Source organism: Hyla sarda, chromosome 4 (genome assembly GCF_029499605.1).
Source record: "Hyla sarda isolate aHylSar1 chromosome 4, aHylSar1.hap1, whole genome shotgun sequence".
Classification (NCBI taxonomy): Eukaryota; Metazoa; Chordata; class Amphibia; order Anura; family Hylidae; genus Hyla; species Hyla sarda.
The window spans coordinates 356,718,383-356,744,472 of record NC_079192.1 but is presented as its reverse complement, the minus strand read 5'-3'; the positions used below and the strand labels follow the sequence as shown (position 1 = coordinate 356,744,472).

The 26,090-nt window shown below is 44.0% G+C and overlaps 1 protein-coding gene across 1 annotated transcript in view; it reads right to left on the bottom strand.

Moving 5' to 3' along the window:
• Nucleotides 1-26,090, bottom strand: part of HSPA9 (heat shock protein family A (Hsp70) member 9) — a 103,346-nt gene that overhangs the window by 37,765 nt on the left and 39,491 nt on the right. Inside the window, exons 7-8 of the mRNA XM_056516637.1 lie at nucleotides 4,501-4,607; nucleotides 2,612-2,774 (exon numbers count right to left, since the gene is read on the bottom strand). Of these exons, the coding sequence (XP_056372612.1) occupies nucleotides 2,612-2,774; nucleotides 4,501-4,607 (270 nt within the window). The remainder of the gene's footprint in view (nucleotides 1-2,611; nucleotides 2,775-4,500; nucleotides 4,608-26,090) is intronic.

Below are 26,090 nucleotides of genomic sequence, written 5' to 3'. Positions count from 1 at the left end.
TACCTGCTTAGAGGCAGGAACAGTTTTGGGCTCGGACAGGAGTAAAATAAAACAAACAGTCTCGCCAGCGTCCGTGTCCCCCACAGGCAGCTGCTGTGAGGAGAAGTACTTCAGAAAGAGAGAAGCAGGGGCAGCAGGACCAATGAGAAGAGAGGGGCCGGGTTAGACTGGGGCATCTCCGATTGGTCCAAAAGCTCCACTGCCTGTTCCCATTGGCTGTAGTGGTTGGTGCGTCTGCACTCACAGGGCGCGAACCCCGCCGAGAGGGGAAAGCACCACCGGCAGCTTACTGCCGAGAAAGTGAAAGTAAACTGTGCCCCAAACGCATCGGTACACGATGCGGCCGGAGCACAGGAAATAGGCAAAGTGAGACGGCAGCCGTGGCTGCTGAAGAAAGGACAGAACTGCCAATGTTAAAACACTGGCGTCCAGAGAGGTGCTAACAGTCCTACAACACTGACCACCAGCCCCCAGTTAACCAATAAAGTAATAGGGAGCCCCTGCCTAGATAGTAAGGGTATGTTCACACTACAGCGTGAATGGAATCTCCGCTCGCTGAATTCAGCGAGCGGAGATCCAGACTGCCAGCCGGAGGCAGGACCACGCTGCACTGCGCCGTCACCATTGATGGCTACTATGCAGTGCTCGCGGACTTCCGCGCAAAGAATGAACATGTTCTTTCTTTGGGAGGAAAAATTTCACCGCTGCTGAAAATTCAGCTGAAATTCTGCAGTGTGAACGGGTCTCGGAGACTAATTATTTAAATAATAAAAATAAACGAATTCACACTAATGTTAAGTTCACACTGCGGAATTCCGCTGGGAATTCCATAGTGTGAACATACCCTAAGAGAGGGGGAAGAGCAGAGCCACCTCAGAAATCCACACATTAGCTGATAATAAAGAGTGAGACTAAAACAGGGGATCTCCAGAGGTTGCAAGTCCCCAAAACCTGTAAGAAAAGGGGGGGGGGGGGTTATACTCACCTTAGTCAGAAGAACTTACAATGAAGTCTTCTGATGAAGTCTTCAGTCAGCTTTTAGTCACCTGCATCATGCCGGGCTGTAAAAAGCGAGACGAGCAGGGAAAAGTGTGGGACCCGGACCCATGAGGTACAACCCCAGGCACTGACCGTTGGCGAGAGGGGGTTTGTGCCCCCTCAATCGCAAATGGGGAAACAGTGAACACTATGTTCCTGAGTCCCCACCTGAAAAAAGGATAATAAAAAAGGGAAGAAACTAAAACATCCCTAATCTAGAAAAATAAAAAAAAAGGTTAGACCAGGTCTGGGGACAACCCCAGACTGGTGTCCATCTCCTGCAGACAGTAAGCTTAAACTGATTACCTCAGGCTCTGTAGGCGGGTATATCCTGCTGGGAGGAGCCGACTTTTTTTTTTTGTTTCTTTAGTGTCAAGTCTCCTAGCAACAGCATATACCCAAGGTCTGTGTCCCCCAATGGAGCAGATCGAGAAAATGCCATTTTGTAAATTTTGGGGGCTTCCGTTTCTACACAGTAGATTTTTCGGTAAAAATTACACCTTATCTTTATTATGTAGGACCATATGATTAAAATGATATCCTACTTATATTAGGTTTGATTTTGTCTTACTTCTGGAAAAAAAAAAAAAAAAATACATGCACGAAAATGAATACGTTTAAAATTGTCATTTTCTGACCCCAATAACTTATTTTTCCGCATACAAGGCGGTGTGAGGGCTCATTGCATTGATCAGTGCTACAGGGCAGTCGAGTGCTCAAGTCTGGAATTCAGGCTTGGAGCAGTCAATCTCCGATCGGACATGCAGGAGGCAGGTAAGGCACCCTCCTGATGCATCCTAGCTGATCTTGACATTGCGTGTTCACCGCAATGGTCCCGATCAGCCCAACTGAGATGCCGGAGAAGAATTCACTTTCGACACGGCGATCCCCTTTGATAGTCACGTCTAAAAAGTTAATGCGGGTATGATGCGAGCTCATCTCCTGAGCTCGCTCCATAACCGTGCCGTAGTGCCGTTTATAAATGGCGTTTTGCTACATCAGCCTGAACGGCGATGTCCGCCAGTAACTACGGGTCCTGGCAGCTGATAACTGCCGGGACCGTGCGGGTATGATGCGAGCTCAGCTTCTGAGCTCGCTTCTTAACACTGTCGTGCCGCAGCGCTGTTTATAAACAAGTTTTGCGGCAAGGGTTTAAAAGGCCAATTCTTGTGCACAAAAATATGGATGCAAATCACTAAGATTGTTTACACACCATTATTGCATTATAATGGCTCATTATTACCTTAAGTGGAAAGACTATTTTGTTTATACTCTCACTGTAGAGGGGCCCTAGGACCACATTGCTGTCAATGCATTTTTTGAGATCTGTTGAAAGAATGCGTACATGAGGACCCACTGAAATGCATTACCGTCTATGGGGTTGGCAATACAGTCTACATGGTGCTAGTGCCCCCTCGGGATCTCTGGCAGAAATTTGTTTGTGGTGTAAACGCAAATTTGTGGTGCGATCTTCAGACTCTCAGAGTATGCATGTAAATGGTTCAAATCTCATACCCAGTAACAGTCTAATTTTGTCTATATAAAAGGGTACAACATTTACAAAAATATTAACCTCTCTCTTGAACTGCTTTACAATATGTTGAAGCAAAGCTTGGTCAAAATCTTCGCCTCCAAGGAACGTGTCACCATTCGTGGATTTTACTTCAAATACGCCTTTCTGGATCTCCAGAATGGAAATATCAAATGTACCACCTCCAAGATCATAAACTGCAATGCTACAAGGAAACATACAACATGCAGACAGACACTTTTAGATTATAAATGTAAAATAAGCAAAAATAAATGATTAGTGTAATGTGTTTATTCATGACCTATATAAAAAGAAAAAAAAAAGTTCCCCAGTGTCCAAAAAATAGATTCTAATTGCATTCCAAAAATTATGCAAAATTGGCTCAAAAATTACAAGCAATCCACATGCCCAGCTTAGAGTAGACAGGAAGAGAATTAAAAAAAATAAATTAAAATTAAATTAAAATAAAAATAAAAAATCACTGAGCGCATCCATGGCATTTAGAAAAGACTTACAGTAAATTCGATTCGTCACGAACTTCTCGGCTCGGCAGTTGATGACTTATCCTGCATAAATGAGTTCAGCTCTCAGGTGCTCTGGTGGGCTGGAAAAGGTGGAGACAGTCCTAGGAAACAGTGTCCTAGGACTGTGTCCACCTTTTCCAGCCCACCAGAGCACCTGAAAGCTGAACTAATTTATGCAGGATAAGTCATCAACTGCCGAGCCGAGAAGTTCGTGACGAATCGAATTTACTGTAAGTACGCTCATCTCTAATTTTTATCAAGGTTTTTAACACAAACATGGCAGCGATGTTGCAATCAACAAATAATATTTTGTCAAAATCACCTATATGGGCTGAAACACATGTTTAGGTGTGGAAGATCTCATCAAAAAAATTAAAAACAAAAAATAAATTAAACTGTTTTTAATACATCATATGCATGCTGCCAGTAAATTTGTTTATATGTAACGAAATAAAGAACATTTGCTATGGTTATGGAAGTAGGATCACTCAATTCCAGCAGGGTACAGATGATCTAGCATTTCAGACAATAGTTGAAAACAGTGCTGTGGAATCGGATTCAAGGAATCGGAGTCTGACGAAATTTTGGGTACCTGGAGTCTGAGTCGGCAAACAATGCACCGACTCAGACTCCAACTAAATGTAGATTGTTATTTAAAAAAAAAAAGCAAGTTTAAATGTCCCAATTGACAAAAAGTTATAGTTAATGACTTCTCTACCGTAAGAATAAAGACCAATGCAGTGCCTCACGTAACCGTAAAACAAAGGTTAAGTGACTGTGAAGAAGCATGCTTATCATGTGCTTCACTATATGGCACGCATCGCACAATTAGGAGCGGAAATACTTATACTTTCCATAGTGTTGTGTTCTGCTGTTACAGGGAACCCATGGGTAACCTAGCCTCTCACTGATAAGGGATTAAGTAAATATGTTTTTGCAGAACTAGAGACACTTGAACTATTGACCCTCCATTCCCTTCACTTATACAAGACTGAAGATGTAAACCATTGGAAAAACTGCTGCCATTCAGCTAAGGCTATAAAAACTTGTAAACTCAGATTGTTAGTTTACACTTTAAACATGACTATGGGATTCTACTAGAGATATCAAGTTTTATAATAAATGCCCCTTCCTGGATCCTCCAACTGCCCTATCTTCAGCAGCAGATCAGCACACAAAAAGGAGAAGGCAGCAGCTTCTGCCCAACTACCTCTCTCTGCTAGAAGAGCTTAGAAGAACTTGGTGGAACAGCTTCTTGGATTCAACTGTAAGCGTTTATAAATACATTTGCATATTAATACAGAGGAGTCGGAAGTACAAAAAACTGTGGAGTCTGAGTAAGAGTCGAAACATTTATCTACCGACTCCACAGCCCTGGTTGAAAACACAGTTAAGACATTAACTTACACTTTATCATCAGACTTATCCAAGCCATAAGCAAGAGCAGCAGCAGTTGGTTCATTTATGACCCTCAAAACATTGAGCCCAGCGATCTGCCCAGCATCTTTTGTTGCCTTAAAATAAAGATGTCAGCATCATTACGTCAGTGGTAAAAAAGTAATACAAAGATCAAGGTTCAATGCACTTTACACCAGCAGAAATTTCAAATATATTCACATTTAACAAATTGGAGTAACTGTGTAAGTACACTGAATCACAGTAACCCACATACTGTATGTACATGGTCGTGACTTTTCTGGCTTCAGCTCTAGGGCCTCTTTAATTGGCGTAGGGCTACAGCACCAAACCAACACTGCAGTCACTTTATTCTCAGGACCAACTTATGGTCCTAGTACTGTATATCCCAGCAACATGACATCACTTTTTAAGATAGGAAGAACTATAGCCAATACTATTAATTCCCACCAGTGAACAAGTTCATATTTACTAACAAACCCCTGTTACAGAAAAATTCATTGTAACTTTTAAAAACCTAACATTTTTGGTAAGATTAACAGCCATGTTGGTCTCCCATAGGTAGAGAGATAGAAAATGTGTTCCCCTCAATAACGGCGCTGGTCCATGGATGGATGTATATGCATTTATTGGAACATAAGGAGCAACGTATTTAGACCCCGGACAGGGGTCTTCATCAGGCATAATATACAATAAAAAAGTGCTAGCTTTTATAAGATAACAGATTGAAAAGGGATGACCACTTCCGGAATACCGGAGGAGCCGTGTGCAAAAACCATGCAAACTTAAAAATTCTAGCAGCAATTTGTAATCAAACCTGTAAATATAGAGTTAAAATTTAATTATAAAAAATCCATCATTACAAAACTAGCATAACGTATACAAAAAATAAAAAATCAATGGCATTCATTAATTCATAAAGATGGAAAAAGTGCCGGGTGCTATAATGAAAACAACCAGTAGATGGCAGTGTTCAACAGCAAGAACAGGATGTTTAACCTGTTCATGAATACTGTGGAGCTGATGTGCGGGAAAGCGAGCAGATTGCGATCGCTTGTGAGACTCTACAACCAGCACATACACTGGGGCTTGTCGTACCGATCAGGTAAGAAATGTAGCTATGAAGAATATATATATTGGTGAATTAGTATTGTGGTAATATAATCAAATATTGGAGCGACGGTATGATGTGAAATCTGAACACACTACAGGGATATTTAGGTTGCTATTATCAGAAAGCTTATAGAGAGTATTACAATATGACTTCGGAAAATTCATTTAATCCGTCCGGGGCTAAAGTTCCCATTCGGTAAATCCAGTATATTTACTTTCTTTTTAACTGCTCAAAACGATTTGAGACATGTTGTGGGACTGCTTCTGAGGGTGTAACGGTTATGGGATGCTGTATATCAGGATGAAATTGTGCACAATGTCTGGACACTCCATGTAGAAGAAATTTATTACGAATGTTCTGACGATGTTTATTTAATCTGTTATGAAGGGACTGAGTGGTACGTCCTACATATTGTAATGTACAAATGCATTGTATAACATAAATTACATGGTCAGACTGACATGTTAGTCTAGTTTTGATGTTAAAGGTATCACCAGTTTTTTTTTTTAGGTTACCATTGTCAGACCATGGGTGATTTCTTTACAACAGAGAATTTCTTTTATTGCACTTGTAGCTTCCCGATTTTAGATCATTCGGCGATCACCCCAAATCGCACGTCAATTCAGACATGCGATTTGCGGTTATTCCGGGTCAATCGGGTCTCTGGTGACCCGGAAAAAAAAGGGTGAATGGGGCTGTCCGAGACAGACCCATTCACCCTTACTCAGCAGGAGTAAGGTGGCATGGGTGCCGCCTTGCAATCACGGACCTGATGGGGACGGTGATCGGAGCAGAGATCGGTGCCGGCGGGGGTCTCCTACCTTGCCCTGGACCGGCGGGGGTCCCCTCAGGATCGGTGGCGGAGACAGGAGCAGCAGGATCGGCTGAAGCAGTGGCGGCGTCCCGGGGCAGGATACAGCAGGAGGTAAGGCCTCTTCACTTCCTGCTGTTGCTTAGTGTCCCGTCCAAGGCCTGATTATTAAAATCCTATATGTGTATTATAGGTTATGACTGTGTGTGATGGATTGTCCAAGACCTGGGGGTGAGAGGTCATTCAGACTGTGGGTTTGTGTATTGCATTTTATGGGGGGTCTGGCTGGCTGTCTGTATCTCCTTTGAAGCTAGAGGCTCTCTTGAAGCAGCAGGATGTAACGGACACTCTGGTCCCATCATATAATCAACCAGATAAGAGGGCCAGGAACAGAGATGCCCCCCTGGTGGGATCAGAGGGGAGGAGGGAATGGAGTCTCCCTCCAAAGAGGCAGATATATAATATTTAAAACAATGCTAGACTCAAAGTTGGTTGTTAAAAAGCTGGGCACAAGCTGACAAGACCATCCTAAGAACAGCTGAAACGCTCTCTTGGACTGATGCCATCATGCTGTAAGAACCTCATTTTTGCTTTCTGAACTTGTCTTGCAAAACTCATATTTCTGTAACTGTATGCCACTTGTTCCTGTGTATATATATATCACTGTGATACCTTTTATCAGATTAAATGTTTAATCAGCTCTGGTCTTTAATCTCTAAATATATGAGGTCACCTTTCTGAAGGAGGCTCTGGTAAAACACGTTTATCTAAGGGTTAATTTGGTGACTTGCTGGGACTTTTAGTGGATACCCAGAGGTCTGGCGGCTTTAACCCTTGCACCATCACACTCTCTCTAGCGTCTTAGCTGGACCGATAGGGTGTGATCGTGACACTTAGCAACAACTCTCGGCATGCAACGCCAAAGGGCATGCTGGGAGTTGTAGATTTGCAACAGCTGGAGGTACATTTTTTTCTATGAAAAAGTGCATCCAGCTGTTGCATAACTACATGTCCCAGCATGCACAGACTACCAAAGGGTATGCTGGGAGTTGTAGCAGTGTGACTCCAGCTGTTGCAAAACTACAACTCTCAGCATGCCCTTCGGTTGTCAATGCATGCCGATTGTTGCAGTTTTGCAACAGCTGGAGACACATTGGTTGTAAACAGAGTTTGTTAACTAACTCAGTGTTTTGCAACCAGTGTGCCTCCAGCTGTTGCAAAAATACAACTCCCAGCATGCACTGAGAGACTGTACATGCTGGGAGTTCTAGTTTTGCAACAGGCAGAGGCACACTGGTTGCAAAACACTGAGTTAAGTAACAAAATCTCAGTGTTTCGCAACCAATGTGCCTCAAGCTGTTGCATAACTACAACTCTCAGCATGTATGGTCTGTCAGTTCACGCTTGGAGTTGTTGTAGTTTTGCAACAGCTGGAGGTTTGCCCCCCCCGCATGTGAATGTACAGGGTACATTCACACGGGTGTGTTTACAGCGAGATCTGCTGCAAGTTTGAGATGCGGCAAACTTTCCACAGCAGCTCAAACTCACTGTAAACCTCCGCCCGTGTGAATGTATCCTAAAAACACTACACTACACAAAATAAAAAGTAAATCACTACATACCCCTACACAGTCTCCCCCCCCCCCCCCCCACCCAAAAAAATAAAATAAACAAACAACAAAAGTCTAGTACGGCACTCTTTCCAAAACGGAGCCTCCAGCTGTTGAAAAACAACAACTCACAGTATTGCCGGACAGCCACTGACTGTCAAGGCATGCTGGGAGTTTTGCAAAAGCTGGAGACACCCTGTTTGGGAAACACTGCCGTAGGGTATTTTTGTGGCGGATTCAAATCCCCAATTTAGTCCTCAAATTCGCATGGTGCTCTCTCGCAAGGAAACAGTTTAGGGCCACATATGCGTTAGACATTTTGGGGGTCTTTTTATCCTTTTACCCCTTATGAAAAGGTAAAGTTGGGGGCTACACCAGCATGTTAGTGTAAAAAAAAAAAATAATGTTTACACCAACATGCTTGGTGTTGCCCCATACCTTTTTATTTTCACAAGCGGTAAAAGGAAAGAAACTCCCCCAAAATTTGTAACGCAATGTCTCCTAACTTCGGAAATACCCCTTATGTGGGCGTAAAGTGCTCTGTGGGCGCACAACAAGGCTCAGAAGTGAGAGTGCACTATGTACATTTGAGGTCTAAATTGGTGATTTGCACAGGGGTGGCTGATTTTACAGCGGTTCTGACAAACGCAAAATAAATACCCACATGTGACCCCATTTTGGAAGCTGCACCCCTCACGGAATGTAACAAGGGGTAGAGAGAGCCTTAACACCCCAGAGGTGTTTGACAAAATTTCGTTAAAGTTGAATGTGAAAATAAAAAATAAAAAAAAATGTTTCACTAAAATGCTGGTGTTACCCTAAATTTTTCATTTTCAAAAGGGAGAACAGGAAAAAAGCCCCCCCCCCCCATTTCTTCTGAGTAAGTACATACCCCATATGTGGATGTAAAGTACTCTGCGGGTGCACTACAATGCTCAGAAGAAAAGGAGCCCCACTGGGATTTTGGCAAGAGAATGTGTCTGAAATTGAAGGCTGTGCATGTTTACAAAGCACCCATAGTGCCAGAACAGTGGAACCTCCCCCCCACGTGGCCTCATTTTGGAAACTACACCCCTCACGTAATGTAATAAGGGGTGCAGTGAGTATTTACACCCCACAGATTTTTTAACAGTGGTCCATGAAAAATTAAATTTTTCATTTGCACAGCCCACTGTTCCAAAGATCTATCAAACGCCAGTGGGGTGTAAATGTTCACTGCACCCCGTATTAAATTCTGTGAGGGGTGTAGTTTCCAAAATGGGGTGTTCTGGCACCACGGGGGTGGGGGCTTTGTAAACACTTTGCCTCCCACTTCTATTCCAACCAAATTCTCTCACCAAACGCTCAATGGCACTCCTCCTCTTCTGAGCATTGTAGTTCGCCCACAGAGCACTTTACATACACATATGGGGTATTTCCATACTCAGAAGAAATGGGGTTACAAGTTTTGGGAGGCTTTTTCTCCAATTACCCCTTGTGAAAATGAAAAATTTGGGGTAACCAGCATTTTAGAGAAAAAAAAAATATCTAAATTTCATTTTCACGTCCAACTTTAGCAGAAATTTGTCAAGCATCTGTGGGGTGTTATGGCTCACTGTATGCCTTGTTAGGTTACTTGAGGAGTGTAGTTTCCAAAATAGCATGCCATGTGTTTTTTTTTTTTTTTTTTGCTGTTCTGGCACCATAGGGGCTTCCTAAATCGTGCGCCAGCAGAGCACTTGACGTCCATACTCCAGAGATGGGGTTACAAATTTTGGGGGGCATTTTCTCCTATAACCCATTGTAAAAACAGGGATGTGGAAATCCTATCACCCGACGCCCGGGACAAGTAGTTTTGGGCACCGGGCAGGTGAATTGTTCATAGATTTAGCACTGTATCGGGCTAGCAGGGACAGACAGACTTCCCCTTTATTTTTCTTTAGTGCAGTCTGTCCTCCTTCACACAGAAATCCTCCCTAGCCCAGTGCAGTGCGTCCTCTACCCCCCCCCCCCCCCGCTCTGTGTTTTCCCCGTGCAAACTTGCAGCCTCTCTGTGGTAGATTAGGTCCTGTGGAGACAGAGTAGAGGGAGGGGGATGGAGCTATGTACCGGGCTGTGTATGTCCTCACTCCCCCTGCTTCTTGTGTAATGTAGAGCGGGAGGGGGGGGGGGGTGTGAAGCTCAGGTGAGGAGGCAGAGAATGCAGGCGGTGGGAAGGGTGGTTGTATATGTATGTAATGTATAATTAGGGGGTGGTGTATCAGCGGCGGGTGTATGTATGATGTGTGCATATGTATGGTGTAAGGTGTGTGTGTGTGATGTCTGTGTGTGTGTGTGTGTATATATGATGTGTGTGTGATGTCTGTGAGTGATGTCTGTATATATATGATGTGTGTGCGATGTCTATATATGGTGTGTGCGATGTCTGCATGTGTGTTGTGCGTGATGTGCGCGTGATGTCTGTGTATGCGTGATGTGCGCGTGATGTCTGTGTATGCGTGATGTGCGCGTGATGTCTGTGTATGCGTGATGTGCGCGTGATGTCTGTGTATGCGTGATGTGCGCGTGATGTCTGTATGCATGATGTGCGCGTGATGTCTGTGTATGCAATGTATGATGTCTGTGTATATATGATGTATATATGATGTCTGTATATGTGATGTGTGTATGATGTCTGTGTATGTAATGTATGATGGGGGGCAGCGGTGGGTGTATGTATGATGTGTGCATATGTATGGTTTGAGTGTATGTGTGTATATGTGTATGACGTCTGTGTATATGTATGTAATGTATGAATGGGGGGGCAGCGGTGGGTGTATGTATGATGTGTGCATATGTATATGTGTATGATGTGTGTGTGTGTGTGTGTGTGTGTGTGTGTGTGTGTGTGTGTGTGTATATATAATGTATGATGAGGGGCGGACTGACAAGCGCTGCTGCCAGTTGTGTTAATTTTTTTTTTTGTTTATTTTTAGTGGTTTCTGGCCACCCGCACCATCAGAATCCCGCCCCCTTCATACTCCCCCACCGACCAAGAGCCCCACGGATTCACGCAAACACGCCCGAACCAAAACTACAACTTCCAGCATGTTGCACCGTAACCTAAACTGTAGAACTATAAAGTGCAACATGCTGGGAGTTGTAGTTTTGGTTCGGGTCAGCTGCAGAGCCATATGCATATCAGGGCATGCTGGGTGTTGTAGTTACTAACTGCAATTCCCAGTATTCCTTGACACAGCCTATGGCTCTGCAGCTGACACAAACCAAAACTACAACTCCCAGCATGTTACACAATAACCTTAACTGTACTACTATACAGTGCAACACATGCTGCAAACACCCACAGAACCATAGGCTGTATCAGGGCATGCTGGGTGTGGTCGTTATCTACTAACTAAATGCAACTTCCAGCATTTTCTGACACATAAATTAGAGTAAATTAAATACACCACACAAATACTGGGGGGGGGGGAGGGGGGGGTGTAATAGCGCTGTTCAGTGTTTTCCAATCAAAAGACTCCATATATAAGTCCCTATGAACACTGAAAAATAGTGATTCAAATATTTTAAGTGCATATATATGTAAATAAGCCCCTTTCCTAATAAAAGTTCTGATAATATATGGTTCTGATAACAACTACAGATCACAGCACATAAGATTAATCTCATCCTTGTATATGGAAAAATTGGAGTTATAGGGGTCAGATGGGGGGGGGGGGCTTGCCTCGGGTGTAAAAGGTGTTAAAAAAAAAAAAAAAATGCTGCTAATAGCCCGGCATGCTGTGATCGCTGTGGCCGCTTTTAAACCATTAGATCACTGCAGTCTATGTTTACAGCAGTGTCTAAAGGGATCTTATATCCATCCCTGGTGGTATAGTGGGGTGAATCCTACTATTTTGGTTGAAATTATTTTTTTATCTACCAGGACAAGTGGATTTTCTTGAGGAACAAGTAGATTGTGTCCCTTGGACACAGGGATTGTGTCCCTGTGTCCGCTTTAGTCCCTTGGACAAGTATTTTTTTTTTTTTATTTCCACACCCCTGCTAACCACTGAGCGTTTTATTACTCATATTAGAGAAACTCACAACGCGAACCCTACCAGTGTGAATTTAGCTGGAATTGAAAGAGTTGGAGTCCTGCTTAACCCCTTCCCGACCTATGACATACCTGTACGTCATGGGTGGCAAGGTGTTCCCGACCCATGACATGCAGGTACGTCATGAACATTTTTGCCACTACTCGCGGCACCCCGCAGCGCCCGGAAAGATGGTGGCCATCACTGATAGCCAGCCATCTTACCGTGCAACCACGGGGGGTTTCGTCCCCCACCCCCCCCCCCAGCGATCGCTGCTATCAGCTGGTCAAATCTGACTAGCTGATAGCAGCGCGGTGTGTCATCACGGGGATCGGGACACACACCGCTCTGCTAAGTGTCCCTGACCCGTCCCCCGGCATCACTTACCCGTCCGAGCGGTGTCCCGAGCGGTCCCGGCGTCCTCCATGCGGTCCCGGCTGCGCTGCGTCCCGGAGGAGAGTTTCCGGCAGCAGTGCGGCATCTTCATTGGCAGCAGTGAGATCGCCGTAAAGCGATCTCACTGCTGCCTCTGGGAGTTTCAAAACTGCAACTCCCAGCATGCCCAGACAGCCTTTGGCTTTCTGGGCATGCTGGGAGTTGTAGTTTTGCAACATCTGGAGGCCCAGTTATGAGACCACTGTATAATGGTCTCCAATCTGTGCTCTTCCAGATGTTGCAAAACTACAACTCCCAGCATGCTCAGTCTGTCCAGGCATGCTGGGAGTTGTAGTTCTCTAACATCTGGAAGAGCACAGATTGGAGACCATTATACAGTGGTCTCCAAACTGTGGACCTCCAGATGTTGCAAAACTACAACTCCCAGCATGCCCAGACTGCCCAAGCATGCTGGAAGTTGTAGTTCGGCAACATCTGATCCTTCAGATATTGCCGAACTACAACTTCCAGCATGCCTGGGCAGTCTGGGCATGCTGGGAGTTGTAGTTTTGCAACAACTGGAGGCACACTAGTTGGGAAACATTGTCCGTTTCCTACCTCAGTGCCTCCAGCTGTTGCAATTGTTGCAAAACTATAACTCCCAGCATGCACTGACAGACCATGCATGCTGGGAGTTGTAGTTTTGCAACAGCTGGAGGCACACTGGTTTGGAAACACTAAGTTTGGTTGCAAAACACTTGAAAGTTTATTACTTAACTTAGTGTTCCAAAACCAGTGTTCCTCCAGCTGTTGCAAAACTACAACTCCCAGCATGCACGGACAGCCAAAGGGCATGCTCGGAGTTTGCAACAGCTGGATGTTTGCCCCCTCCCCCCAATGTGAATGTACAGGGTACACTCACATGGGCGGAGGTTTACAGTGAGTGCTGCAAGTTTGAGATGGCGCAAATTTTGCGCTGCAGCTCAAACTTCCAGCGGCAAACTTGCTGTGAACCTCTGCCCATGTGACTGTACCCTAAAAACACTACACTACACTAACCTAAAATAAAAAAAAGTAAAAAAACACTACATATACACATACCCCTACACAGCCCCCCTCCCCCCCAAAAATGAAAAACGTCTGGTACGCTACTGTTTCCAAAACGGAGCCTCCAGCTGTTGCAAAATAATAACTCCCAGTATTGCCGGACAGCCATTGACTGTCCAGGCATGCTGGGAGTTTTGCAACAGCTGGAGGAACCCTGTTTGGGAATCATTGGCATAGAATACCCCTATGTCCACCCCTATGCAAATCCCTAATTCAGGCCTCAAATGCGCATGGCGCTCTCTCACTTTGGAGCCCTGTCGTATTTCAGGGCAACAGTTTTGGGACACATATGGGGTATCGCCGTACTCGGGAGAAATTGCCTTACAAATTTTGGGGGGCTTTTTCTTTAACCCCTTATGAAAAGGAAAAGTTGGGGTCTACATCAGCTGGTTAGTGTAAAAAAAAAAATTTTTTACACTGACATGCTGGTGTGGCCCTATACTTTTCATTTTCACAAGAGGTAAAAGGGGAAAAAGACCCCCAAAATTTGTAACGCAATTTCTCCCGACTATGGAGATACCACATATGTGGGCGCAAAGTGCTCTGGGGGCGCACAACAAGGCCCAGAAGGGAGAGTGCGCCATGTACATTTGAGGCGATTTGCACAGGGGTGGCTGATTGTTACAGCAGTTCTGACAAACGCAAAACAATAAATATCCATATGTGACCCCATTTTGGAAACTACACCCCTCACGGAATGTAATAAGGGGTGCAGTGAGCATTTACACCCCACTGGTGTATGACAGATTTTTGGAACAGTGGTCTGTGAAAATGAAAAATTAAATTTTTTAATTTGCACAGTCCACTGTTTCAAATATCTGTCAAACGCCAGTGGGGTGTAAATGCTCACTGCACCCCTTATTAAATTCCATGAGGGGTATAGTTTCCAAAATGGGGTCACATGTGGGGGGGTCCACTGTTCTGGCACCATAGGGGCTTCCTAAATGGGACATGCCCCCCAAAAACCCTTTCAGAAAAACTCACTCTCCAAAATCCCATTGTCGCTCCTTCCCTTCTGAGCCCTCTACTGCGCCCGCCGAACACTTTACATACGCATATGAGGTATTTCCTTACTCGAGAGAAATTGGGTTACAAATTTTAGGGTGATTTCTCTCCTTTTACCCCTTGTAAAAATTCAAAAATTGGGTCTACAAGAAAATGCGAGTGTAAAAAATGAAGATTTAGAATTTTCTCCTTCACTTTGCTGCTATTCCTGTGAAACACCTAAAGGGTTAAAACACTTACTGAATGTCATTTTTAATACTTTGGGGGGTGCAGTTTTTATAATGGGGTCATTTATGGGGTATTTCTAATATGAAGACCCTTAAAATCCACTTCCAACCTGAACTGGGCCCTGAAAAATTACGATTTTGAAAATCTTGAGAAAAATTGGAAAATTGCTGCGGAACTTTGAAGCCCTCTGATGCCCTCCAAAAGTAAAAACTTGTCAATTTTTTTATGCAAACACAAAGTAGACATATTGTATATGTGAATCAATATGTAATTTGGAATATCCATTTTCCTTTCAAGCAGAGACTTTCAAAGTTAGAAAAATGCAAAATTTTCAAAATTTTCATGAAATTTTTAGATTTTTTACCAAGAAAGGATGCAAATATCAGTGAAATTTTACCACTAACATAAAGTAGAATATGTCACGAAAAAACAATCTCGGAATCAGAATGATAAGTAAAAGCATTCCAAAGTTATTAATGTTTAAAGTGACAGTGGTCAGATTTTCAAAAAATGCCCAGGTCATGAAGGTGAAAATGGGCTGGGTCATGAAGGGGTTAAGGCTCAGCGGACCCCTTGTTACGTTCCTTGGGGGGGGTGTGGTTTCCAAAATAGTATGCCATGTGTTTTTTTCCTGTCCTGGCACCATAGGGGCTTCCTAAATGTGACATGCCCCCCAAAAACTTTTCAGAAAAACGTACTCTCCAAAATCCCATTGTCGCTCCTTCCCATTGTCGAGCCTTGTAGTGCACTCACAGAGCACTTGACATCCACATATGAGGTGTTTCCTTACTCGACAGAAACTGGGTTACAAGTTTTGGGGGGGGGGGGGGGGCTTTCTCCTTTTACCTTGCTGCTATTCCTGTGGAACACCTAAAGGGTTAACACCCTTTCTGAAGTCAATTTGAATACTTTGAGGGGTGCAGTTTTTATAATGGGGTCATTTATTGGGTATATCTAATAAAGACCCCTCAAAGCCACTTCAAAACTGAACTGGTACCTGAAAAATTCAGATTTTGAAAATTTTGTGGAAAATTGCTGCTGAACTTTGAAGCCCTCTGATGTCTTCCAAAAGTAAAAACATCATGATGCAAATATTAAGTAGACATTGAATATGTGAATCAATTTATTTGCAATATCCATTTTCCTTACAAGCAGAGTTTCAAAGTTAGAAAAATGAAAAATATTCATGACATTTTTGGGATTTTTCACCAAAAAAGGATGCAAGTAACGATGAAAATTTACCACTATCAAAGTAGAATAAGTCACAAAAAAACTAATCTCGGAATCAGAATAATCAGTAAAAGCATCCCAGAGTTGTTAATGCATAAAGTCACAGTGGTCAGAATTGCAAAAAAAGGGCCGAGTACTTAAGGTGAAAAAGGGCTCAGTCCTTAAGGGGTTAAACTGCGTAGTCTAAGTTAAACGCCTTAAGGACCAGGTTTTCAGTTTTTAGCACTTTCGTTTTTTTACCTTTGAAAAATCATAACCCTTTCAATTTTGCACCAAAAAATCCATATTATGGCTTATTTATTGCGCCACCAACTCTACTTTGCAGTGACATCAGTCATTTTACCCAAAAATCTAGGGCAAAACGGGAAAAAAAAAAAAAAGCCCCATTTTGTAACTTTTGGGGGCTTCTGTTTCTACGCAGTAAATTTTTCGGTAAAAATGACACTTTATTCTGTAGGTCCATACGATTAAAATGATACCCTACTTATATCTGTTATGATTTTTTTCCAGAAGTACGACAAAATCAAACTACATGCAGGAAAATTTATACGTTTAAAATTGTCATCTTCTGACCCCTATAATTTTTTTTTATTTTACCGCGTATGGGGCGGTATGAGGGCTAATTTTTTGCTCCGTGATCTGAAGTTTTTAGCAGTACCCTTTTTGTATTGATCGGACTTGATCACTTTTTATTCATTTTTTCATGATATAAAAAGTGACCAAAAATACACTATTTTGGACTTTAGAATTTTTTGCGCGTACGCCATTGACCGTGCGGTTTAATTAACGATATATTTTTATAATTCGGACATTTACGCACGCAGCGATACCACATATGTTTATATTTATTTTTATTTACATGGTGTGTTTTTATTAATGGGAAAAAAGGGGGTGATTTGAACTTTTATTAAGGAAAGGGTTAAATCACATTTATTAACTTTTTTTTTAACACTTTTTTTTGCAGTTATAGCTCCCATAGGGACCTATAACACTGCACACACTGATGTTTTACCCTGATCCCTACAATGCTATGGAGCTTTGCTGTGATCAGGGTTATCGGCGGTCGATTGCTCAAGCCTGAATCTCAGGCTTGGAGCAATCAATCGCCGAGGGGACACGCCGGAGGCAGGTAAGAGGACCTCCGCTAGTGTCCCAGCTGACGGGACACCGCATTTTCACTGCGGTGGTCCCGATCAGCCCCGTTGAGCAGCTTTGTCCACAGTGCGCAACATTATCAAGAAGTTTGCAACCCATGGCACTGTAGCTTATCTCCCTGCACATGGACGGAAGAGAAAAATTGATTAAAGGTGTCAACACAGGGTAGTCCGGATGGTGGTTAAGCAGCCCCAAACAAGTTCCAAAGATATTTAAGCTGTCCTGCAGGCTCAGGAAGTATCAGGGTGAGCACGAACTATCGGTCGACATTAAAATGAAATGAAACGCTATGGCAGGAGACCCAGGAGGACCACACTGCTGACACAGACATAAAGCAAGACAACATTTTGCCAAAATGAACTTAAGCCAAAATCCTTCTGGGAAAACATCTTTAGGACAGATGAGACCAAGACGGAGCTTTTTGGTAAAGCACATCATTATACTGTTTACCGAAAACGGAAAGAGGCCTACAAAGAAAAGAACACAGTACCTACAGTGAAATATGTCAGAGGTTCAATGATATTTTGGGGTTGTTTTGCTTCCTCTGGCACTGGGTGCCTTGAATGTGTGCAAGGCATCATGAAATCTGAGGATTACCAGCGGACTTTGGGTCGCACTGTACAGCCCAATGTCAGAAAGCTGGGTTTGCGTCCGTGATCTTGGGTCTTCCAGCAGAACAATGACCCCAAACATACATCAAAAAGCACCCAGACATGGATAGCAACAAAGCACTGGAGAGTTCTGAAGTGGCCAGCAATGAGTCCAGATTTAAATCCCATTGAGCACCTGTGGAGAGATCTTAAAATTGCTGTTGGGAAAAGGTGCCCTTCCAATAAGAGAGACCTGGAGCAGTTTGCAAAGGAAGAGTGGTCCAACATTCTGGCTGAAAGGTGTAAGAAGCTCATTGATTGGTATAGGAAGCGACTGATTTCAGTCATTTTTTCCAAAGGGTGTGCAACCAAATATTAAGTTAAAGGGGTACTCCGGTGCTTGCACATCTTATCCCCTATCCAAAGGATAGGGGATAAGATGCCTGATCGTGGGAGTCCCGCCGCTGGGGACCCCCGGGATCTTGCAAGTGGCACTCCGTTTGTAATCAGTCCCCGCTGAGTGTTCGCTCCGGGTCTGATTACCGACGACCACAGGGCCGGCAGCGTGTGACGTCACGCTCCGCCCCTCAATGCAAGCCTATGGGAGGGGGCGTGACAGCTATCGTGCCCCCACCCGTAGGCTTGCATTGAAGGGCGGAGCGTGACGTCAAACGGGGGCGGAGGCGTGACATCACACGCCGCCGGCCCTGTTGTATTCGGTAATCAGACCCGGAGCGAACACGCTCCGGGGACTGATTACTAACGGGGTGCCGCGTGCAAGATATCGGGGGTCCTCAGCGACGGAGTACCCCTTTAAGGGTGCCAATAATTTTGTCCAGCCCATTTTTGAAGTTTGGTGGGACATGATGTCCAATTAGCTTTTCCTCCTTTTTTAGTTTAGTTCCAATACACACAAAGGGAATAAACCTGTGTATAGAAAAACATGTGTTACTGCAATCCTTTTATGTGACAAATATATAATTTTCTTGAAAAATTTGAGGGGTGCCAACATTTACGGCCATGACTTTATTACCCCCATCAATGATGAGGATCATGTCTATCTGGGGCCTCTATACCTACTTTGGAGCCCTACCTGATGGAAGTCATATCTGGGCCCGTGATGGGGGCCCGAGAGGGGCCCATGATGGGGGCATTATATGAGAGGACACATGCGGCCCAACCTCTACCTCAGATAATTTGAGTTTGAGTCTGTCTAGCACAGTAATGCAGGCATACCCTTTTTGTTGGCTTTATGACTGGCCTCTCTAAAACAACTTTACAGCATCTCGGCCGTGTAAGCAATATACAGCTCCTCCACACATGCACCAACTGCGACCATTACACCCTTGACAGGGAATGAGCAAACCCTATGCCACTATTTGTTGGAGACCGTGCGGGGAGGAGCTGTATATCGCTCACATGGCAGAGATGCTGTAACATTGTTCAAGAGAGGAGTCGCCTCTCCTACTGTGCAGGTCTCAGAATGAGAGCAGTTTTTTACACAGACATAAGCCAATGATTACACAATAAAATGGTATGCCTGCATTACTGTGCTACACAGCTTTTACATGCTACCTTTAGGGGGTAAATATTGATCACAGTTTTGCTTTAGCGCCTTAAGTACATAGCCCATTTTGTCCTTAGGTCAGATTTCCTTGTGTCAATTTATGCATTAAAAAGGAGATGTCCGGCGCATACTCCGGCGCATTCAGTCCTGTCTGGGCTGCAAAAAAAAAAAAATGATTGGTCGGCCTTGCTGTTTACTTACCACTTCCTTTAGCCTGATACGTCACACGGCGCTTCAGCCCATCACCGGCCGAGGTGGGACATCGCTGCTGCCGGTGATAGCCTGGTACGTCACACGGCGCTTCAGCCTAAAGGAAGCAGACAGACCGGCCGACCGGTCAGCTGTCGCGGAGCATCGGTGCAAGATATGGAGGTAAGTGAAAGTTTGTTTTGTCTTTTTTGCAGCCCGCGCAGGATGGAATAGAAAAAGTCTGCGCCAGACATCTCCTTTAATACCTCGAGATGCCCTTACTTTTTAGTCTGAGATTGTTTTTTCGTGAAATATTGTACTTTTTTTTTTTTACTTTTTAATGACCTCAGAGGGCTTCAAACGTTTAGCAGCAATTTTTCCCATTTTCACAAAAATGTCAAAATCTTGATTTTTAAAGGGACCAGTTCAGTTTGAAGAGAATTTGAGGGGCCTTTATGATGGGTTAATTTTATGGGAAATTTTGTAACATAAAGGATATTCAGAAAGCCTGTTAACGCCTTAGGTGTTTCAAAGAAATAGCAATGTGGAGTAAAAGTCAAAATCTCAACTTTGTACACTAACATGTTCTTTTAGCCCCATTTTTCCCTTTTTACAAGAGTTAAGGGAAAGACAAAGACCCTCAAAATCCGTAACCCAATTTCTCTAGGAGTATAGAAATACCCTATATGTGGACATCAAGTGCTCTGTGAGCACACAGCTCAGAAGAGAAGGAGCAACATTTGGCTTTTGGAACGAATTTGGCAGAAACATTTTTTGGGGGCCATGTTGACAGTGGAATGGGACACCATTATGGAAACTACACCCCTTAAGGAATTCAATAAGGGGGAGAGTGAGCATTTACACCTCACAGGCATTTGACAATTTTGAAACGGTGAGCCATGATAATGAAAAATTTGGTGCCTGGACAGTTGAAACCCCCATTTTGGAAGCTACACACCTATAGGAGTGTAACAAGAGGTGCAGTGAGCATTTCCACCCCACAGGTTGCCAGACAGATTTCTGGAACTGAAAATACGCAGCACCAAAATACAGCATGTGGGAACTACTCTTAACCACTTGTGAAATGACAAATTTGGGGCAAAACCAGCATGATCAAGAAAAAAAAAAAAATGTATTTACTTGAACTAACATGCTGGTGTAGCCTTCTTATAAAGGCGTAAAAAGAGAAAAAAAAACAACAACCGGGCTTCCACAAGGGAGTGCGCTAGTCGCTCGAAACAGTTCTGTCCTGCACCCCTGTTACTTTTGTGTCTGCCTGCTTAAGATGTTTTGGCTTTACCTGCAGCAATAAAGCCCCAACACACATGGTGAATGCTGTCTGCTGTTTCTCTTTTACCTGCAATGCATTTAAGAAATTACCATACTGGCAACAGGACGAGTGTCCAGCTGTACAGATTTTCTCCTGTAAGTAGTGTCAGAAACAGGGTCAACTTAACTTTTACCTTTAGCTACAGGTAAGTGCAGGTGACCCTGCTGACATTTTCCCTTTAAATAGGTAAAGTGAAAAGTTTGTTTTTTTCACAAATGATAACTGCCTATGAATACAAGTGAATATTCAATATACTTCCCTCTGCAAACCGAATGAGGCAAGTCTCTAGCTCAGTCGGAAATAGGGGCAGGCTTAGCACTAGCCTGTCGATCACTCTGCAAAGCACAGCATGAGAAAGTAAAGCTGCCTGCTCTGTTCTCACCAAGAGCAGAGGCTGTTAGTGTATGCCAGTGTTTCACAACCTTTTGCGGCTCAGCTTGGCTCACCCCTCCGGAAAAAATTTTTTTGCGGGGCACCCGGACCGGATTTGACGAGCAAACAAAAAAAACAAAAAAAAACGTGATGCACACAAATTCCAATATCTATTCATCAGTGGGTATTTAGTTTAAAGTGCTGCTTTAAACAGCAACTCACATGTGACGTCTTCTCTGATCAGCGTCGTTTGTCTGGTCCAGACCGTCTTGACCCTTTCTTTAGGGCTGCAACGATTAATCAATGTTATCGATAAAATTAGATAACTGGATTCGGTGACGAATCTAGTTATCGAATAATCGGCCGATTCGTTGTCCAGGTTCCGTCTGTGATAACTCTGCTGCGGACGCACGGTCAGACACTAGTGCGCACCGCCGCAGCCTCTGTTAAGTTAGTCTAGTCCCTGTTCCACCCTCCGCTACCCACTGCTCACCAATCACGTGTACGGCTGCTTCTCTGAACTCCTCCCCTCCCCTTGTGGATGCTCTACATTTATGGAACCTCAGCCTGCCATGGAGGACTCCGTACTACTGCCGCCAGTAGGACAGTTTCCTGCAGTTTAATGCGCCCTGCCCCTGTTCCTGCCGTATTGCTTACCGACACACACAGGAGATATCTGCAGAGCATTGCACCCTAGTGTCATCTACAGACACTAGGATGCAATGCTCTGCACATACCCCCATGTGTATAGTAGTGCAAGTGTGTACTACATGCACACTTCTATACACATGGTAGTATGTGCAGAGCATTGCACCCGTGTCTGTACTACAGACACAAGGGTGCAACGCTCTGCATATACCCCTATGTGTATATCGGTAAGCAGTGCACACCACTTTCCCCGTGGGGGTTTGTGCAGTGCATTCCACCCTTGTGTCTGTAGTACAGACACAAGGGTGCAAAGCTCTGCACATACCCCCATGGGTAAGTACATATACACTGCTATACACATGGGGGGTGCAGAGCATTGCATCCTAGTGTCTGTACTACAGACATGGATCGGGTGCAATGCTCTGCAGTGCAGTCTGCAAATACCCCCATGTGTATAGGAGTGCTATAGAAAAAAAGTGTTACGTAAAAACAAATTGAATGTAAATAAACAGCCCCCCAATAAAAATTAGCTCCACCTTTTCCTATTGCTATACAAAAATCGTAACAAAAAAAAAAAAAATTTTTTTTTTTACAAATCTGATACTGCAGCATGGCTAATTGTCTGAACTATTAAAATTAAATGTTAGTAAATCATTAACATTTTATTTTTATAGTTCAGACAGTTACCCAGGCAGAAGTATCAAATTTACGCTGGTTTCTGTACAGGATCATTAACCCCTTAAGGACCAGGCAATTTTACACCTTAAGGACCGGAGCGTTTTTTGCAATTCTGACCAGTCACTTTAAACATTAATAACTCTGGAATGCATTTTTCTAACTTTGAAGCTCTCTGCTTGTAAGGAAAATGGATATTCAAAATATATTTTTTTGGGTTCACATATACAATTTATGTTTGCATCATAAAATGTATGAGTTTTTACTTTTGGAAGACACCAGAGGGCTTCAAAGTTCAGCAGCAATTTTGAAATTTTTCACAAAATTTTCAATCTCACTATTTTTCATCGACCTGTTCAGTTTTGAAGTTGATTTGAAGGGTCTTCATATTAGAAATACCCCATAAAAGACCCCATTATAAAAACTACACCACCCAAAGTATTCAAAATGACATTCAGTCAGCGTTTTAACCCTTTAGGTGTTTCACAGGAATAGCAGCAATGTGAAGGAGAAAATTCAAAATCTTCATTTTTTACACTCGCATGTTCTTGTAGACCCAATTTCTGAATTTTTGCAAGGGGTAAAAAGGAGAAAATTTTTACTTGTATTTGAAACCCAATTTCTCTCGAGTAAGCACATACCTCATATGTCTATGTTAATTGTTCAGTGGGCGCAGTAGAGGGCTCAGAAGGGAAGGAGCGACAAATGGTTTTTGGGGGGAATGTCACGTTTAGGAAGCCCCTATGGTGCCAGGACAGCAAAAAAAAAAAAAAAAAAAAACACATGGCATACCATTTTGGAAACTAGACCCCTCAGGGAACGTAACAAGGGCTAAAGTGAACCTTAATACCCCACAGGTGATTCATGACTTTTGCATATGAAAACATTTTTTACCTAAAATGCTTGGTTTCCCAAAAATTTTACATTTTTAAAAAGGGTAATAGCAGAAAATACCCCCCCAAAATTTGAAGCCCAATTTCTTCCGATTCAGAAAACACCCCATATGGGGGTGAAAAGTGCTCTGCTCGCGCACTACAGGTCTCAAGAGAAGGAGTCACATTTGGCTTTTTGAAAGCAAATTTTGCTCTGGGGGCATGCCGCATTTAGGAAGCCCCTATGGTGCCAGGACAGCAAAAAAAAAAAAAAAACACATGGCATACCATTTTGGAAACTAGACCCCTCAGGGAACGTAACAAGGGGTAATTTGAACCTTAATACCCTACAGGTGTTTCACGACTTTTGCATATGTAAAAAAAAAATATATATATTTTTTTACCTAAAATGCTTGTTTTCCCAAAAATTTTACATTTTTAAAAAGGGTAATAGCAGAAAATACCACCCAAAGTTTGTAACACAATTTCTCCCGAGTACGGCGATACCCCATATGTGGCCCTAAACTGTTGCCTTGAAATAAGACAGGGCTCCAAAGTGAGAGCGCCATGCGCATTTGAGGCCTACATTAGGGACTTGCATAGGGGTGGACATAGGGGTATTCTACGCCAGTGATTCCCAAACAGGGTGCCTCCAGCTGTTGTAAAACTCCCAGCATGCCTGGACAGTCAACGGCTATCTGGCAATACTGGGAGTAGTTTTGCAACAGCTGGAGGCTCAGTTTTGGAAACAGTGGCGTACCAGACGTTCATTTTTATTGGGGAGGGGAGGGGGGCTGTGTAGGGGTATGTATACGTAGTGTTTTTAACTTTTTATTTTATTGTGTGTTAGTGTAGTGTTTTTAGGGTACAGTCGCACGGGCGGGGGGTTCACAGTAGTTTCTCGCTGGCAGTTTGAGCTGCAGCAGAAAATTTTCCGCACCTCAAACTTGCAGCCAGATACTTACTGTAATCCTCCGCCCATGTGAGTGTACCCTGTTCATTCATATTGGGGGGGACATCCAGCTGTTGCAAAACTACAACTCCCAGCATGTACGGTCTATCAGTGCATGCTTGGAGTTGTAGTTTTGCAACAGCTGGAGGCACTGGTTGTGAAACACCGAGTTTGGTAACAAACTCAGTGTTTTGCAACCAGTGCGCCTTCAGCTGTTGCAAAAGCTACAACCCTGAGCATGTACGGACAGCGGAAGGGCATGCTGGGTCTTGTAGTTATGCAACAGCTGGAGACACACTGGTTTGCTACTTAACTCAGTGTGCCTTCAGCTGTTCAGCAGTCAGACAGCCAACGGGCATGCTGGGAGTTGTAGTTATGCAACCACCAGATGCACCACTACAACTCCCAGCATGCACTTTAGCTGTTTGTGCAAGCTGGGAGTTATAGTTATACAACAGCTGAAGGTACACTTTTCCATAGAAAGAATGTGCCTCCAGCTGTTGCAAAACTACAAGTCCCAGCATGCCCATAAGGGAATGCTGGGAGTTGTGGTGGTCTGCCTCCTGCTGTTGCATAACTACAGCTCCCAGCATGCCCTTTTTGCATGCTGGGAGCTGTTGCTAAGCAACAGCAGGAGGCTGTCACTTACCGCCAACGATCCAGCCGCATCAGGTCAGTCCCTCGTCGTCGCCGCCGCCGCTCCTGGGGCCCCGATCCCAACAGGGACGACCTCCGGAAGAGGGGCGGAGCGGGTTGCGGGAGTGACACCCGCAGCAGGCGCCCTGATTGGTCAGCCGTTAATCCGGCCGACGAATCAGGGTGATCGTGAGGTGGCACCAGTGCCACCTCACCCCTGCTGGCTATGGGACGGCCCCAATCAGCCAATAATTCCGGGTCACTGGAGACCCGGAATCCGCCGCAGATCGCTGGACTGAATTGTCCAGCGATCTGCGGCCATCGCCGACATCATGACCCCCCTGGGCGATATGCCCTGATGCCTGCTGAATGATTTCAGCAGGCATCGGGCACCGGCTCCGCTCCAGATGGTTGCGGGGGGCCGGTAAAACACATGACGTTCTCATACGTCATGTGTCCTTAAGGACTCGGAAATGGAGACGTATGAGAACGTCATGTGTCCTTAAGGGGTTAATAATGACCCTGTAGCAACCGGCGTAAACTTAAAAACAAAAAAAAAGTCAAAAATTGCTGTTTGGCCACATTACATGCTAGAATACTTTTAATATGGCCATTGCACATAATTCTTCAATTAGAATCAGCTGGACCCCTTATTTTGGCATTTTGAAGTTTTTAATTTAATTGATAAAATTCTCAACAATTAATAGATTATTAAAATAATCGTTAGCTGCAGCCCTAAATTTTTTCCAGCCACAACTCTTCACCGTTAAACCTGCAAAACAAATCTATTAGGCTCCGCACTTTACCAGCATTAGCCTCCAGATTCCCCTTTTACAAGTGAAGAGGAATACAGGGGTGTATAGGTGTAAAGGGGTAACAGAGGGGTGTACATGGGAGACAGGTGTGTAGAGGAGTATACGGGGGTGACCGAGGGGTGTAAAGGAGTGTACATGGGTGGCAGGCGGGTGTAAGGGGCAACAGAGGGGTGTAGAAGACTGTGCATGGGTGACGAGGGGGGGGGGGGGGGTCTGGGTGGACAGGAGGGACAAGGTGACAAAGG